At 37.3% G+C, this 15,064-nt stretch overlaps 1 protein-coding gene across 1 annotated transcript in view; it reads left to right on the forward strand.

Annotated features, from left to right (window-relative positions):
- Positions 1-4,698: 4,698 nt before the first annotated feature.
- The window catches only part of LOC107680032 (copine-8-like), a 72,921-nt gene continuing 62,555 nt past the window's right edge, over positions 4,699-15,064 (forward strand). Inside the window, exon 1 of the mRNA XM_016475791.1 lies at positions 4,699-5,049. Coding sequence (XP_016331277.1) covers positions 4,940-5,049 — 110 coding nt within the window. The 5' untranslated portion in view covers positions 4,699-4,939. The remainder of the gene's footprint in view (positions 5,050-15,064) is intronic.

The raw sequence follows: 15,064 nt of genomic DNA on the forward strand, positions 1-15,064 counted from the left end.
ACATAAGAGTGAGTAAATGATGGGTGGGTGGGTGAGTAAATGGTGTGGGCCTTAGTCAAACATGTTGTGCTCAGAGATTTATTTTGATTGGAAGTGATTATATTTACATAAGAACATTAGAGAAGGAGACAGTCCTCCTGACGCAGAACAAATCACCTGACCCCCAAACCTACTTGTTACTATAGACAACACCATATCTTTCTCACTGTCTTTTATATTGAATTTTTAGATCCCTATACAGAGCGACAACCAGAGTGCTGTGGACAATGAATGATCTTTACAAAGCTATAACTTTGCCATCTAAAAGCTTTCATAAACCACTCTTTTATTTAACACTTACTTTACCTTTCTAACTGAAGTTACATTGCAGTTTGTAGGCTTATTGTAATCCATTTCTCTGAGAACTTATTTTTTGACCTAGAAACCAATGGCTTCAAACAAACTTTATTTTATTGTGTTGTTGAAACACTAAATGCATTGCTTCTCCATAGGTTTGTCTTTCTCAAATGGAAAATGGCATTTGTCAAAAGCTTTAGAGAAGATATAACTCTTAAACAGACTCCTGCCTGAGGAGGACGGAGTTCAATTTGACTAACAACAAATAAGCTGTTGTGTATCCATTGAGCCAGCGGTGACAGAATCCACCTCATTGAACTGAAGCAACATGTGGCCAAACCCAGAAGGAATCCAGAGAGAGAATCATCTGTGCAGGGGAGATAGACCGTGTTCTCACAGCTGTTTTCATCAGCTTGTGGCAAAATAACAGACAGATGAACTGATAAAAACAAAATGCTTTAGCAGTTCGGAATATAGTGTGCAGTGACCCTTCGTTATCAACTGAAATCGCAATTTTAACTTTGGTCAGGCTATTTTTTTTTTAAATATTTTCACCCGGAAACAAGTTAGCATTGTGGCACTTCAGGTTCAGCAAGTCATGTGCATTTGTGAAATTAATCTCGATGCCCTGTAACGATAATTCACTGAAGACGAGCGTAATGAACCCAAGTGCAGTTTATTGAACAAGTGAAATCTAAAATACAAACAAAGACTTGACTTGACTTGAAACAAAAATTCACCAGCAGAGGGTTACACGAACAATACTCGACGGGAGACAATAGGCTTGTTCAAGATGAACTACACTAGCCTGCCACCGGCTGGCAAGAGTAGCCACTTGCAGTCGGGGCGGAATTAAAAGTGGAGACGTCAAGTCGGACACTTTCTGCTACGGGTAGTGACGCTCTCGCAGTGTTTGCATACTCTATCACAGATAAAGTGAATTAAATGCAATATTTCTCAAATATAAAGAAACGTTTTTATGATCAACAGAAACACTTTTTATATAGTGCTTAAGTTAATACAGCGTCATCTGTTCAAGAATAAAGTTCAGCATATAAACATATAGGCTACTAAATACCGATAAAGTGGGGGAATATATGCTTTTATCAGTGTTTTTGATGAAAATGACTCAATATAACAGTGCGACTACACTAAAAATGCTTTTACTGTTATAAAAACCCGGATTTGTGAGCATTATTGGAATTGAATTGTTAGAATAAGCACGCAACACACGTCGTGCTTGTCATCGCAGAATCTGACCAATGAGAATAAAGTGTGTCGTTATCAAGGCTTTCGCAGCCGATTTTGAGCAACTGCAGCGCCTGACCTCGGCGGCTGGTCTCGTTTTGCTCTCGCGGTACTTTGATGGCACATGTGATCGTAAGGCGGCTGCAGCGCCGATCAAAGTCGGACAAATGTTCTAACCAGAATTCATTGCTTTTGTCAGGCGGCAGCCGATTTTTGCAGCACCGCATGAAGTCAAACAAGCCTAATGGCAACATGAGGGCTACTTATACCAAACAATACAGGTCACATGACACAATCCAACCAATGAGAAACAAGACACATGACTAAGACAACCAATAACAACATGACACATTGAACAAAGGAACTAATAGCAGGATCACATGACAGGGTAGGGAAACACATGACAGGAACATGAAACATGCTAAATATCAAAATTAAAGACAAGGATACCTAAACAAGAAACAAAAGCCCCAAAACCAGCGTGACATGACCAAATGTTTAAGAATTAGAAACTTTTGTTGGTCACAGAACATATTTTTTACAGTAATCCAAAAGCCAATGGAAAAATCTATTGGGTTTTTGTTCGGGGAACCAAGGTGATGCTTACTTCTACACTGTAAAAAAAAATCCGTAAAATTTACGGTAAAAAAACGGCAGCTGTGGTTGCCGGAATAGGACCTACAAAAACACGTCATCACTGCAGCAATTTTTAAGACAACAACAGAAAAAAAGGTGTATTTCGGCATGAAATGAAAATTCATCTATTGTATCTATTTTGTAAATGCATGTTGTTATTGATCTTTTTGTGGACACTTCATCCATGCAAATGTTTCATTTTGTAATGTTTAATTAAAATATTACTTCTCCAATAATTTAGTCGGATTTTCACATTTTGGATACAACACCCACATCTCAGAATCCAATGAACAACCAATGCAGTCCCTGCCCTACATTGTATTTCTTTTTGATAATCTTGGATTTGTCACAATATGGAACAAAAGATCAGTTGTTACTTTCTTTACGTTGCAAACTGTACGAAAAAAATATATAACATGTCTTTTTTAAATAACTTTAGAATTGGAGTCGCTTTAACAATTCCACTGGCTGTATAAGTATAAACACCCACCTCATACTGAATCCCATGACCTGAGGTCAAAGATAAAGGATATGCAGCCTGTATTTCTTTAGGAAGTGATGGATGAAATGATGTATCGTGTTGCATAGAGGGTCTGTGAGCAGATATGGCAGGGATGACCTGCTATGGAGTTTTCAGCTTGAGAAAGCACAGAATCTCTGACACAGTCTCCCATTACTTTGTGTCCAGGTGGGCTGGCCTGTGGATAAATGTTGTCACGTTCAGGGAAGACACTTGTCTAATGGTTTCCACCATGCATAAAGCCATGAAATTAAGAAGCAATGGCTGGTTCAGTGACAGTGTCTTGTTTTCCATTTGGTTTCTGATTTATTGTGGCGAGTGATTTTTGGAGATGGAAATTTAACGGAGGCAGTGAGAAAAGAGGCGTCTGTGTTTCATACGCCGGTGTGTGTGACGGAAAGGCAGGGCTGGATGTCAATCTGTGAAGTCCTCTGTGGAATCGGATCTAAACCAAGGGGAAAGACTGAATGAAGTGTCTCTCCATTTTCACTCTCGGCTCAAGAGGAACAATAACAGATGCAGTTGATAGGAAATACGTATTCTGAGCAGCAGACTAATTCAAGAGTTTGAGAGGGTTCTCGTTCTGTCTCATATTCACTCTGTTCTCTCTTTAGAGTTTCTGTTTTCTTTTTCACACACATTCCACCCAAGCCTCAAAACCAGTGCAACACCATTGTGTCAATCAGCGCCCCCCCCCCACTGGAGCCTGGATCTCTGTGACAGTGGGACTTTATAGTGTTCCAGCATGTCGTCCTGTCAGAATGCAAGCCACATGCTTTCACCTTCAGCCCTCCACTAGTAACACCCATAATTACTCACTGGGTGGTTTGGAGGAAGTTGGGTGTGTGGGGAAAAAGCCCTGAAATGGGTCAGCAGGGCCATTGGGTTCAGGGTGGACAACAGCAGCTGTAATTAAATCTGACAAAAGATTAATGGTGACTCTAAGACTAATTTGTCTGTACCAGTATTTATTTATTTATTTATTTCAATTAGTGTTGCTGGATGACAGTAAAAGGGATGACGGAGCTGTCCAATACTGTGGTGCTGAAATGCAGTTGCAGCATGAAGAACTCTGGGTGGGCCGTCTCACGCTGTGCTTTTTATCAGCATTAACATTCCTACCGCCCACTAGATGTAATGGGATTTTATGCGATAGTTATTCTAGTCCTTTCAAAATATTTGCTGATAACAACCCACTGATTTTCAGCAGCAGAAATAAGTCTGAAATGTTGTCTTATCAACAAAAGCCTCTGTTGCCTAGAAAATAGTTTTAATGAATTTTGATTCAACTAGTGAAAACAATTTTTAACATTTTCTGTAATTATTACTTATAACTACAATAAAAAATACAGTATGTTACAAGTATTATGGGACAGCATTTTGTCTATATTTCACAGTTCCTTACTATATATGTCAAGTTAGGAATCCTATTTGCTACTAAAACCTGCCTATTAGCATTAAAAATGTAAATAAACGCTAAAGAAATGTGATTGTTCATGAAGACATTGTTATTAAACTGAATTGAATCAACATTGAACTGACATGAGCCAAGTAGGCTAATGACACTTTTTTTCTTATGTAGAGCTAGTTGAACTCGTTTTATAATTGATGAACTGTATTGTATAAAGCGCTATGTAAATAAATGTGACTTGACAGTTAACCAACTAAAAGATTTTTAATGTAGCATTTTGTGCGTTAATTTCCCCTCGTTATTTTTGCAGTGTGCGTTGTGTGTTATTTTTACAGTGTGCGTTGTGCGTTGTATTTCAGAAGTTAACTGCCGTGAGAAATAGCTTAGGTAGTAATGAGCCGTATCTATGGATCAATAGCGTGATGCTACGCCGAGAGAGAGAGCAAAGCACGAATAATATGTGAAAGAATGCGCTAGGGGTGGAGTTCTGCTCTTTTACTTTCCACTCCACACAGTGCAGACAGAGAGATCTCACCGCTGCCAGAAGTCGCGCACCTGTACTCTTCCTTGAGGTTTTCATTTAGCAAACCAACCCCTTTATATCTTCTTTTTTTTTCTTGCAACATTGCTGATTTCTTATTTTGAGCGCATCACAGGGCATCCGCGGACTCCAGCACAGACGCTGATTCTCTGTCACCCTGCTGAGCTGGGAGATTTTAGTAAGCACCGCAGGACCCAGAACTGCAAAACTGTTTGAAGTAGAGAGCTTCCTCTTGTCCCGCGCGCCCATGGAAGGCGACGTTATGGATAAACTAGAGGACATGGCCTCAGTGTGCGAGTTCGACCCTATTACGGGGAATATTCCCGCCACCAAAGTGGAGATCACCGTCTCGTGCAGGTATGACTCACTCAAGTTGAAATCACTTTGATTTCATGGCGTTTATAGTTCGTTAACCACATAATATCAATACTTTACCGTGTGTTAGTGGTCTTAAGTTGAATATTTGGTTCTGTTGGAAAAAAAAAAAAAAAGTTAGATTTTTCTTCTTTCTATGGGTTATTTCCCAACCAGCATACTGGTTCTGTTAATTGAGAGCATGAGAAGCATCAGTATGTAAATGGGTTTGGTCTAAAGAAGCATAGAAATGTTCTCCTTTGGGATGAGACTTTATTTTAAGCATTATTTAGCATAGCCTATAACTGTTCATGGAATGCACTTTTGGTTATGAGCTGCCATTAATTATAAAAAAATAAAATAAAGTTTTAGAAGTAACAGTTCACATGCAACAATTTTGACTCAGATTTTCTGGCTCTACAATACTGATATGAGCGTAAATATCTAATATATCTGGTTAGTTGCGTCTATATAGGCTGCTTGCCCAAAGTACTTCACCTCAGTTGTCTCCATATAGAGATGCCATAAGTTGTCAGATGCTCTGAACATCAGACTATAAACATCCCCTATAAACATCATCTTTGCTTTACATCAATAATAAACGTCACGTTTGTGTATTTAGTTGCGTTATGTGAACTGCTTGTTAGAGGAAATCCATCTTCAGTTTTTCATCTAATAATTTTTTGTTGGCTTGTAAAATGTGATATTACTAGTTGCCAAATCATAGTACTGTAGTACCGAAGCAAACGGAGAATATTCATCAGAAGAAGCATAAAAACCCCACCCAGATGTCCTCATGTCAATGGATATATTCTTCACTACAGTACAAAATAGCAGAAAGGGGTTTTTATATGTCGCATGCAACATAATTCCTGTAATTCCAACGATTTTCAGTCAAGGGGCTCCGCAGCCAGGACCACAGCCGGTTCATTGCTCAGACTGATAGGAGGGCTATTGGTTTGGGTTTTCAATCATCTTGAGGAGTAATGGATACAGCTGGCATACGCAACATCTGCTATGTCTTTAATAGTCGCTTATAGTCAATTATACATGCTTCAGTCCAATTTAGACAAAATGATTTTACTGAATTTCCCAATTTGACAGTCAGACCATCTATTTAATGAGAGAAATTTCCTGTGCAAGTAGCTAATTGTAGAGAAATTTCCTGTGCAAGTAGCTAATTGTAACGCCCCTGTGGACTGTTTGTTGTGGTTTCTTCCCTTTCTGTTGGTTTAGCCTGTCTAATCATTAGTTAATCACCGTCATTGTGCTCACCTGTCTGCCTCTAATTATTCACCCCATATTAGTTCCTGTCTGTCTGAGCATTGGTGTCGGTTATTGTTAATGTTACCCCGAGTGTCCACCACCTGCTCTGCCGCCGTTGGACGATCCTCCTCCTAGCCCCCCTCCGCCCCTCCCTCTGTTTCTACGTTGCGAGGACGCACCTTCCGGGAGGGGGGAGTACTGTAACGCCCCTACTAATAACCATAAGCTCGCCAACTTCTCAGCTGCAGGTTAATATTGCCTGCTGTCTGCATTGAGAAAGAAAGAAAGAATATCGATTATTATGGGTGTAATTTGGTCTGATTGTTAGCTGAATGAATTTCTCTTTTAAAGACCAAGACTTCATCACATTAGCTAATGTGATCTCAACTGTTTTTAATTAAGTAGATATAAATTGCTTTTAAAATTTAAATACATTTGCAACTTAATGATTATACAAATACAAGCAAGAGTACCAAGTATACATTACACAAAACTCTTTACTTTGGATTTTAATTTGCACTTGACATTACATGAATTTGACAAGGGTCTTAAATAACATGCACATATAATAGCATATTTTTTTTGCATTTTCTACCTGTTTCTCCATTCTTTATCTTCCTTGTCAAATAAATAAATAAATAAATAAACTACAAAAAATACAAAAATCCTAAAGGAATGCTAATGGAGTTATTATCCATTATAAAGGTATTTATATCATATATCCGTATATATAATGGGTTCAAATAAAATTCTAATTCTAAAAAAAAATATATATATATATATCTGGATTAAATTTAAAATAGGAATATTAGTTTGTCCTGTAGTACCTCATTTGATTCTAAGATAATTTTTAGAAGATTTTTGTTTGATCTGATTAGGATTGGTTCTCTGTTCTAATTATGAAATTCCATCAGCTGTGCTTTATAGGATTTTAAATTTTTCTCGGTTCTACATACCCATAACTGCAATAATCAAACACAGATAAAAAAACCTCATTAGTGTTCAAATATGTGATCTGATTATAGATTTTTGTAAAAAAATATTTTTGTTATTTGAATTGAAATAGATTTTTGCCACCTTCTTGCGCCTGCGATTGAATAAATGAATAAGTAAATCTACTGGCCCTAAACCATTATGGCCTTCTCTGTCAGTGCAGAACATTCTCTCCAGGTCTGTGATGAGACTCTGTGTGGCGGAGGTGGAAATCATCACCTGCGTTTGTTCTCTGTAATTGATTTAGTTTGGGCTGATTATCAGGGGATTGTGGCAGACATGGAATTGAATCGCTTCACTTCCCCCTCCAGATTCCCTCATAACCTGCTGATGTTATTGGAGAGCAGAAAGTTTGGTCTGACAAACCAGAGGCTTTGTGATAACCCTTATCACAAACACACAAACAAAAGCTGTCCTGTGGGTGAGAGATACGCGATTGATCCAGTTGTCTGGCACTAATTGGGTTTTGGGTTTTGATTGGTTTGTTTTACCATGGTCAAATGGCAGAAAAAACAAGTTTTTGGATATACTTAGTGGGTCTTAGAAAGATACTTTTTTGTTATACACTACTGTTCAAAAGTTTGGGGTTAGTAAGATTTTCTTTTTTGAAAGAAATTTATAAGAAATCTTACTGGCAGCAAATCAGCATATTAGAATGATTTCTGAACGATCATGAGACACTGAAGACTGGAGTAATGACTGCTGAGAATTCAGCTTTGCCAGGAATAAATTACGTTTTAATGCTTCAAATAACAAATATGCATTTTGACTTGCAAATAATTTAATCCTAAATATTTTGGACATCAACAAAGCTCCTTGCTGCTGGGAAACATGGTTTTAGCAAGTGTGTCCATGCCAAAAACTATGTGTCCCTGTTGTTACTGTCCTCCATGAGTAGCTCTCTGTGTTGTAAAAGTGGAGGAATAAAGTTGCAGTTGTTGGCAAGCTTCAGTTTCACTGCAGATCCACGTCCTCCTCTTGGTTGACCTTGCAGGTGAGGATCCAGATCATGGAATACATCAACATTCACTCTGCACCCCTCTGCTGCTTGACTCTCTAGGCTCTACTCTGCTGAGAAGGGCTCTGTCTGGTGGGTATTTGCAAACCTGGAGATGATTTACGGATGGGGTTCAGCTCCATTCTCAGCATGTGACTTGATTCCAAATGGAGCGGTGGTATATTGTAAGCCGTTATTGTTCTTTTGCTATTTAGTTTTGCAATAGAGTTAAAGGTATTGTTCTCCCCAAAATGAAAATTTGCTCACCTGCAGGTGACCAAAGGTGTAACTAGATGAATTTGTTTCTTCATCTGAACAGATTTGGAAAAATGTAGTATTACATTGAATTGCTCACCAATGGATGCTCTACAGTGAGTGGGTGCCATCAGAGTCCAGACAGCTGAAAAAGCATCACAATAAGCTACAAATAATCCACACGACTCCAATCCATCAGTTAACATCTTGTGAAATGAAAAGCTGCATGTTTGTAAGAAACAAATCCATCATGAAGGCGTTTTAACTGTAAACCGTTGCTTCCAAAATAGAGTCCATAATCCATAATAATGCTTCCTCCAATGAAAAAGTCCATCCACTCCTCTCACATCAAAATCCACCAATATATTTGTTTAGAACTGTTTTGGACTGTTTTCTCTTGTAAACAGTGCTTGATCTGTGCTTGATATTTCTCTTGATTTAGACAAGATGACTTTTTCACTGCAATATTATGAATACAGGACTTACAGTATTTTTAGCTGGAAGTAATTTTTTGAAGTTAAAATGTCTTGATAAATTTAATTTTTACAAACAGTTTTAGCTTCACAATACATTATTTTATGGACTGGTGTCATGTGGATTACTTGTGGATTATTGTGATGTTTTTATCAGCTGTTTGGACTCTCATTCTGACGGCACCCATTCACTGTCGAGGATCCATTTGTGGCCAAGTGATGTACTGCTAAATTTTGCCAAATCTGTTCTGATAAACAAGCAAACACATCTGCATCTTGGATAACCTGAAGGTGAGAAAACTTTCAGCAAATGTTAATTTTTGAGTGAGCTATTCATCTAAATACTCTGCCACCAAAATGAAAGAACAATCAGATGCTACTTGAACTTTACCTGGTGATGAAGGAAGTAACTCCAAAGTGAGACTGAGAAAAAGAGAAATGTAGAAAGATGGATGGAATTAATTGACTGGATAGATGGATAGATGGATGGATGGTTAGGTCTTCAGCGTGTGATAAAGATGCAGAATCAGTGGCAAAAGATGTGAGAGGCTTAATGAGATTTACAATCATTATGTATTCACTCTGTAATCTACTGCAGAAGTGGTTGTGCGTGTGTGTGTGTGTCCTAGTTTATGCATTGTTTTCATCCAGTCTCTATTCACATCTTTTTGTCCTGTTTTTGTAGTGATTTTTTTTCTGTAGGATTGATTGACATTGGATATACAGGAATTGACCGATATTACACTGTGGCAGTAATTTTGAATCTTTAATAATAAACAAGTCTGTGATATGGCCAATATGTGATTAAAATGAAATCTTAGGTTGGTAGAAAACAGTTTTTTAGAGGAGGGACTGAGTGTCTGACCTCTGCGTGTCACAGAGGGAAGCGCTTAATATGGTGAATAGTCTAACAGATGGTTGAGGGAAAAAAAACAGCTGCTGAATGGATGGATGGGCTGGGTGAGAGCTTGGCCAGTTGTTAATTGAGTTGGCTGATTTAGTATGCATATAAATGTGTTAGTAGAGCGAGTGTGGGTATGCCTGCATTTTGACAGAGGATGGTGTCAAATCAAAGAGCTCAAAACGGCTGTCTCACAAACCCAGAATTCTCTTGTGTGCTCTTTGTGAGATACTGGGAGTAACAAGAGGCTTGTCTACACTTGCAATTCAACTCTGGGCTTATTCAGTCGAGTGCAGCTGACCCCTTATTGGAATGAAAACAAATTGATTGGCATCATAGTTTTGAATGTCCATAGTCAAAACATCAACTGACTCGTTGTGATGTGCTAAAGATCAGCACTGATGCTTTAACATCACTATTATTATTATTATTATTATTATTATCACCAATTTGTTCTTGGATGTTATGGTAATATTGTTGCAGAAGGCTGGTTGGGTGTGTAACATCACTATGGCAACATGAACTGACCCTGTTTACTTTTTTGTGTTCTTGAATCAAAATATAATTACTTGCTCCAAAATTCCTTGATTAAAATGATTTTTATTTTTGCTCACATCTTCAGGAAGGCACTGACAGGCGGACCACCTAAGCAAACACTATTTAGAATAGCAAACAGAGATGGCGTGGAGGTCAGTTTTTGGCTTGCATCACTTAAATTAATTCTAATTTTTTTGACCTACTCGTAGTGGGTTTACTCTGATCCATTTTTCAAAGAGTTTTTCAGTAAATGTTATCTGATAACAATTTCTGTGTAAATAATAATTTTGCATTACTCTACCTCTTTGTAGGGATGTAACGATGCACCGCGAGCCAGTTGAAAATCGATACTAATATGTGACGATTCAAATCGGTTGAGATGTTAAATGAATTGCGATACAGTTGGGAGTAGTTGATATGAATGTATCTCTGAGGGGAACTGACTGTCTTTAGAAAATTTTAGATGATTTTTTTTTCATCTTGGCTGTATTGCTGCGTTTCCATAAGCGCCACCTGCTGTCAAAGAGTGAATTAGCGTTCTCATTCAGCCCGTCTCGTTCAGATGTAGCATGATTTCACAGTTAAAGTCAGACCAATCTGTTTTTGCTTCAAATTTCGAAATGATAAAATCTAATTTAGATTAAACACTGCTCATGCAGCATGTATGCAGCATCATTGTTTGGATCATGATTAAAATACAGTGGTTGCCTCTAACTGAATGGAAAGAGCACAGGCAAAACCTTAGTTTGTTTATGTGAAGAGTTTTCTTTTATTTGTGTTATTTAAATATTTGTTTTGGGGCTTGTTTTAAAATTTCAATTTAGTTTTGTTATTTGACATATTTCAATTTTACAAAGAAATGTTCAGCATTTTGTCTAAGCAATTATAAAAAGGACATCTTTTCATTTAGAATTTGTCTTAAATCTCATTTTGAAATCTCACTTTCTCTATTATCGCATTAATTTACTCTCATATAACTAATTGTTCATCACAAGTGTTTAGGGATGCACAATATAGTAGGACCATATTGCAATATAGTTTATATACTTTATACATTACACTACAGTGCAAACAGTACAGTTTGGGGTTGTTTGTGGTTGCTCACCAAAGCTGTATTTATTAATCAAAAATACAGTAAAAACAGTAATATTGTGAAATATTATTACAATTTAAAATAGTTAAAATAGTATTATTACAATTTAAAATTCTGTTTAAACAGCCGAATTTGCAGCAGCCATTACTCCAGTACTCAGTGTCACATGATCATTGAGAAATTATTCTAATATGCTGATTTGGTGTTAAAGAGACATTTCTTATTATCATCAGTGTTGAAAACAGTTGTGCTGCTTAATATTTTTGTGGAGACTGTGGTACATCTTTTCAGTATTCTTTAATTAATAGAAACTTCAAATGAACTGTCTGTAAAAATCTTTTGTAACATTAATAATGTTATTACTGTCACTTTTGATCAATTGAATGTATCCTTGCTGAATAAAAGTATTAAATTATATAAAAAATAAATAAATAAATAAAAAAACTAAAATGATTGACCCCAGATGTCTGAATGGTAGTGCATAAATATTGTTTCAGAGCTGTTGGTTATTCAGTGTTAACGACTGTAGTCATATAGTCCTGACAAGTGGTGCAGGCTGAAACTTAATGTATTGCCACTGTAATTACTTAATCACACAATTACCAACACTTTAGCGATTTTTTTAAATCACTTTTTTTCTTTAGCGATTATCATTCTATTGTGCAATATGACACTTCATTAATATCTGACCCGCTGAACCTGTGTTTTATTATTTGTGCTGTCCTCTGTAATCAAATACTCAACATGCCTATCCTATAAAGAGGTAACTCAACATAAATGAGCACCATAGATCAGGATTTGCTGTGTAAAAGTGATTAACCATCACATTAGTTTCATTTACAAGCTATTGAGGGAGAGACATGCAAAACGAGATCATTGGCCCTGTGGCTTCTGACTTCACTAAAGGTTTTTGTGGAGATTTATGCCTGGTTTATGAACAGTACTTGCCAGGATTTAATTACGCTGTTTCATGCTTGTTGTTGATGAGCTGGAAAAATGCTGACACTCCTGTTCTTCTGTAATTAGTCCTCGAGGAGAAGACAGAGGGATTGTAGATCATATCGCATTTAATGAAACACATAACAGGAATTCCTAGGTCTTAGAAGTGGCACAGGACCTTTGAGAGACATTCTAATAATGTTTTGTTTGGTTGCCAGTGCCCAGTGTGCCTTTAGGTGACAGTTAGATGGAGCCCTATAGGACGGTAAATTACACCCTGCTGGCCATCTTTTGTTTTGACCAGTGGTGTATAAAGTACCTTAAAGCCATACTCAAGTAAAAGTACAGATATCTTACCAGTATATTTTTGTGGAGACTGTGGTACATCTTTTCAGTATTCTTTAATTAATAGAAACTTCAAATGAACTGTCTGTAAAAATCTTTTGTAACATTAATAATGTTATTACTGTCACTTTTGATCAATTGAATGTATCCTTGCTGAATAAAAGTATTAAATTATATAAAAAATAAATAAATAAATAAAAAAACTAAAATGATTGACCCCAGATGTCTGAATGGTAGTGCATAAATATTGTTTCAGAGCTGTTGGTTATTCAGTGTTAACGACTGTAGTCATATAGTCCTGACAAGTGGTGCAGGCTGAAACTTAATGTATTGCCACTGTAATTACTTAATCACACAATTACCAACACTTTAGCGATTTTTTTAAATCACTTTTTTTCTTTAGCGATTATCATTCTATTGTGCAATATGACACTTCATTAATATCTGACCCGCTGAACCTGTGTTTTATTATTTGTGCTGTCCTCTGTAATCAAATACTCAACATGCCTATCCTATAAAGAGGTAACTCAACATAAATGAGCACCATAGATCAGGATTTGCTGTGTAAAAGTGATTAACCATCACATTAGTTTCATTTACAAGCTATTGAGGGAGAGACATGCAAAACGAGATCATTGGCCCTGTGGCTTCTGACTTCACTAAAGGTTTTTGTGGAGATTTATGCCTGGTTTATGAACAGTACTTGCCAGGATTTAATTACGCTGTTTCATGCTTGTTGTTGATGAGCTGGAAAAATGCTGACACTCCTGTTCTTCTGTAATTAGTCCTCGAGGAGAAGACAGAGGGATTGTAGATCATATCGCATTTAATGAAACACATAACAGGAATTCCTAGGTCTTAGAAGTGGCACAGGACCTTTGAGAGACATTCTAATAATGTTCTGGTTGGTTGCCGGTGCCCAGTGTGCCTTTAGGTGACAGTTAAAAGGAGCCCTAGGACGTTAAATTACACCCTGCTGGCTATCTTTTGTTTTGACTCATGGGAAATGTTTCGCCTGGTGTTGTTCAAACTCAGTCCTGCTCTTGGCTTTGTTCAGAGTTCATAAAATAGCCATGATGATAAGCACTCTCCATTGACCTGAGAGTCTGTCACGGTGGTAATACCCCTGTCAGGGTGGCCAGACTACAAGAGTTTTCATTCCTGGTGACATGATGAGAGACATGATCCTTTCCTCTCCTCTACCTCCAGGGCTGACATGCGCTCTGAAATTTCTCTTTGCCCCTCTTAACCAGATAGCAACTTGAATTCCTTTTTTTCTGCTTATTTGAACCAATGAGGATTCATTGGCTGGCTGAGGAGATTACAATCTATTTTGATCCCTCTATTTTGAAGCTATTTGCCATAGCTGAAATAGCTTCTCCTGCATGAGGGTGCCAATTACAGTGCCACTGGGTTCTGGGAGAGTGTGGGTGAGAAGGGGATTGGATCACAAGTCCAATAGTGTCAGACCACTTCCTTAGCAAAGAGAAAAAACTGATCTGTGGTGCTAATATCACCAAAATTAGATGTGTTATAGCATCACAAATATCAACACAGAACACTATGATCCAGTGCAAGCCAGTGCTTTCAGGAAAGTGTTTACTATGAATGTTTATTGATCAGAGATAAACACAGAAGAGGGCCAAATCACGAGGAACTGAATCAAATGATCCTTTACAAGAGATCCTTTACACTTTTACACTTTCATTGTACTATTAAAACATACTGTAACTCAAATCTACCTCTGCAGTGAATAAAGACCTTTTATTAATTTTAAGCTGCAGAAACCATGTTTACAAATATATGCAGCTACATTTAAACATCTGTTCGGAGTTTAGAAACATTTTTCTTTTGTTTTGCTTTTAATTTCTTTTGCTTTCAATATTTTTATATTTTATATTTTGGAACAGCAATATTTTTAGGATATATATTGTGATGTGGGGTTTGGTGTTTGGGTTTTGTTTCATGTTCATGTTTTCCATGTCTTTTATTTTGATGTTGTAACCCGCTGTTGGTGAGTCTAGTCTGTTCATGCCTCGTGAAGTCTGTTCAAGCCTGTTCATGTCAAGTCAAGTCTGTTCATGCCTAGTCAAGTCTGTTCACTTTAAATAAACTGCACTTGGGTTCTCACTACGCTCGCCTTCAGTTTACTGACTCGTTACAGATATATATATGTGTATATGTGTATATATGTATATGTATATGTATGTGTGTGTGTG

Source organism: Sinocyclocheilus anshuiensis, unplaced genomic scaffold (assembly GCF_001515605.1).
Source record: "Sinocyclocheilus anshuiensis isolate Anshui unplaced genomic scaffold, SAMN03320099.WGS_v1.1 scaffold13, whole genome shotgun sequence".
Lineage (NCBI taxonomy): Eukaryota > Metazoa > Chordata > Actinopteri > Cypriniformes > Cyprinidae > Sinocyclocheilus > Sinocyclocheilus anshuiensis.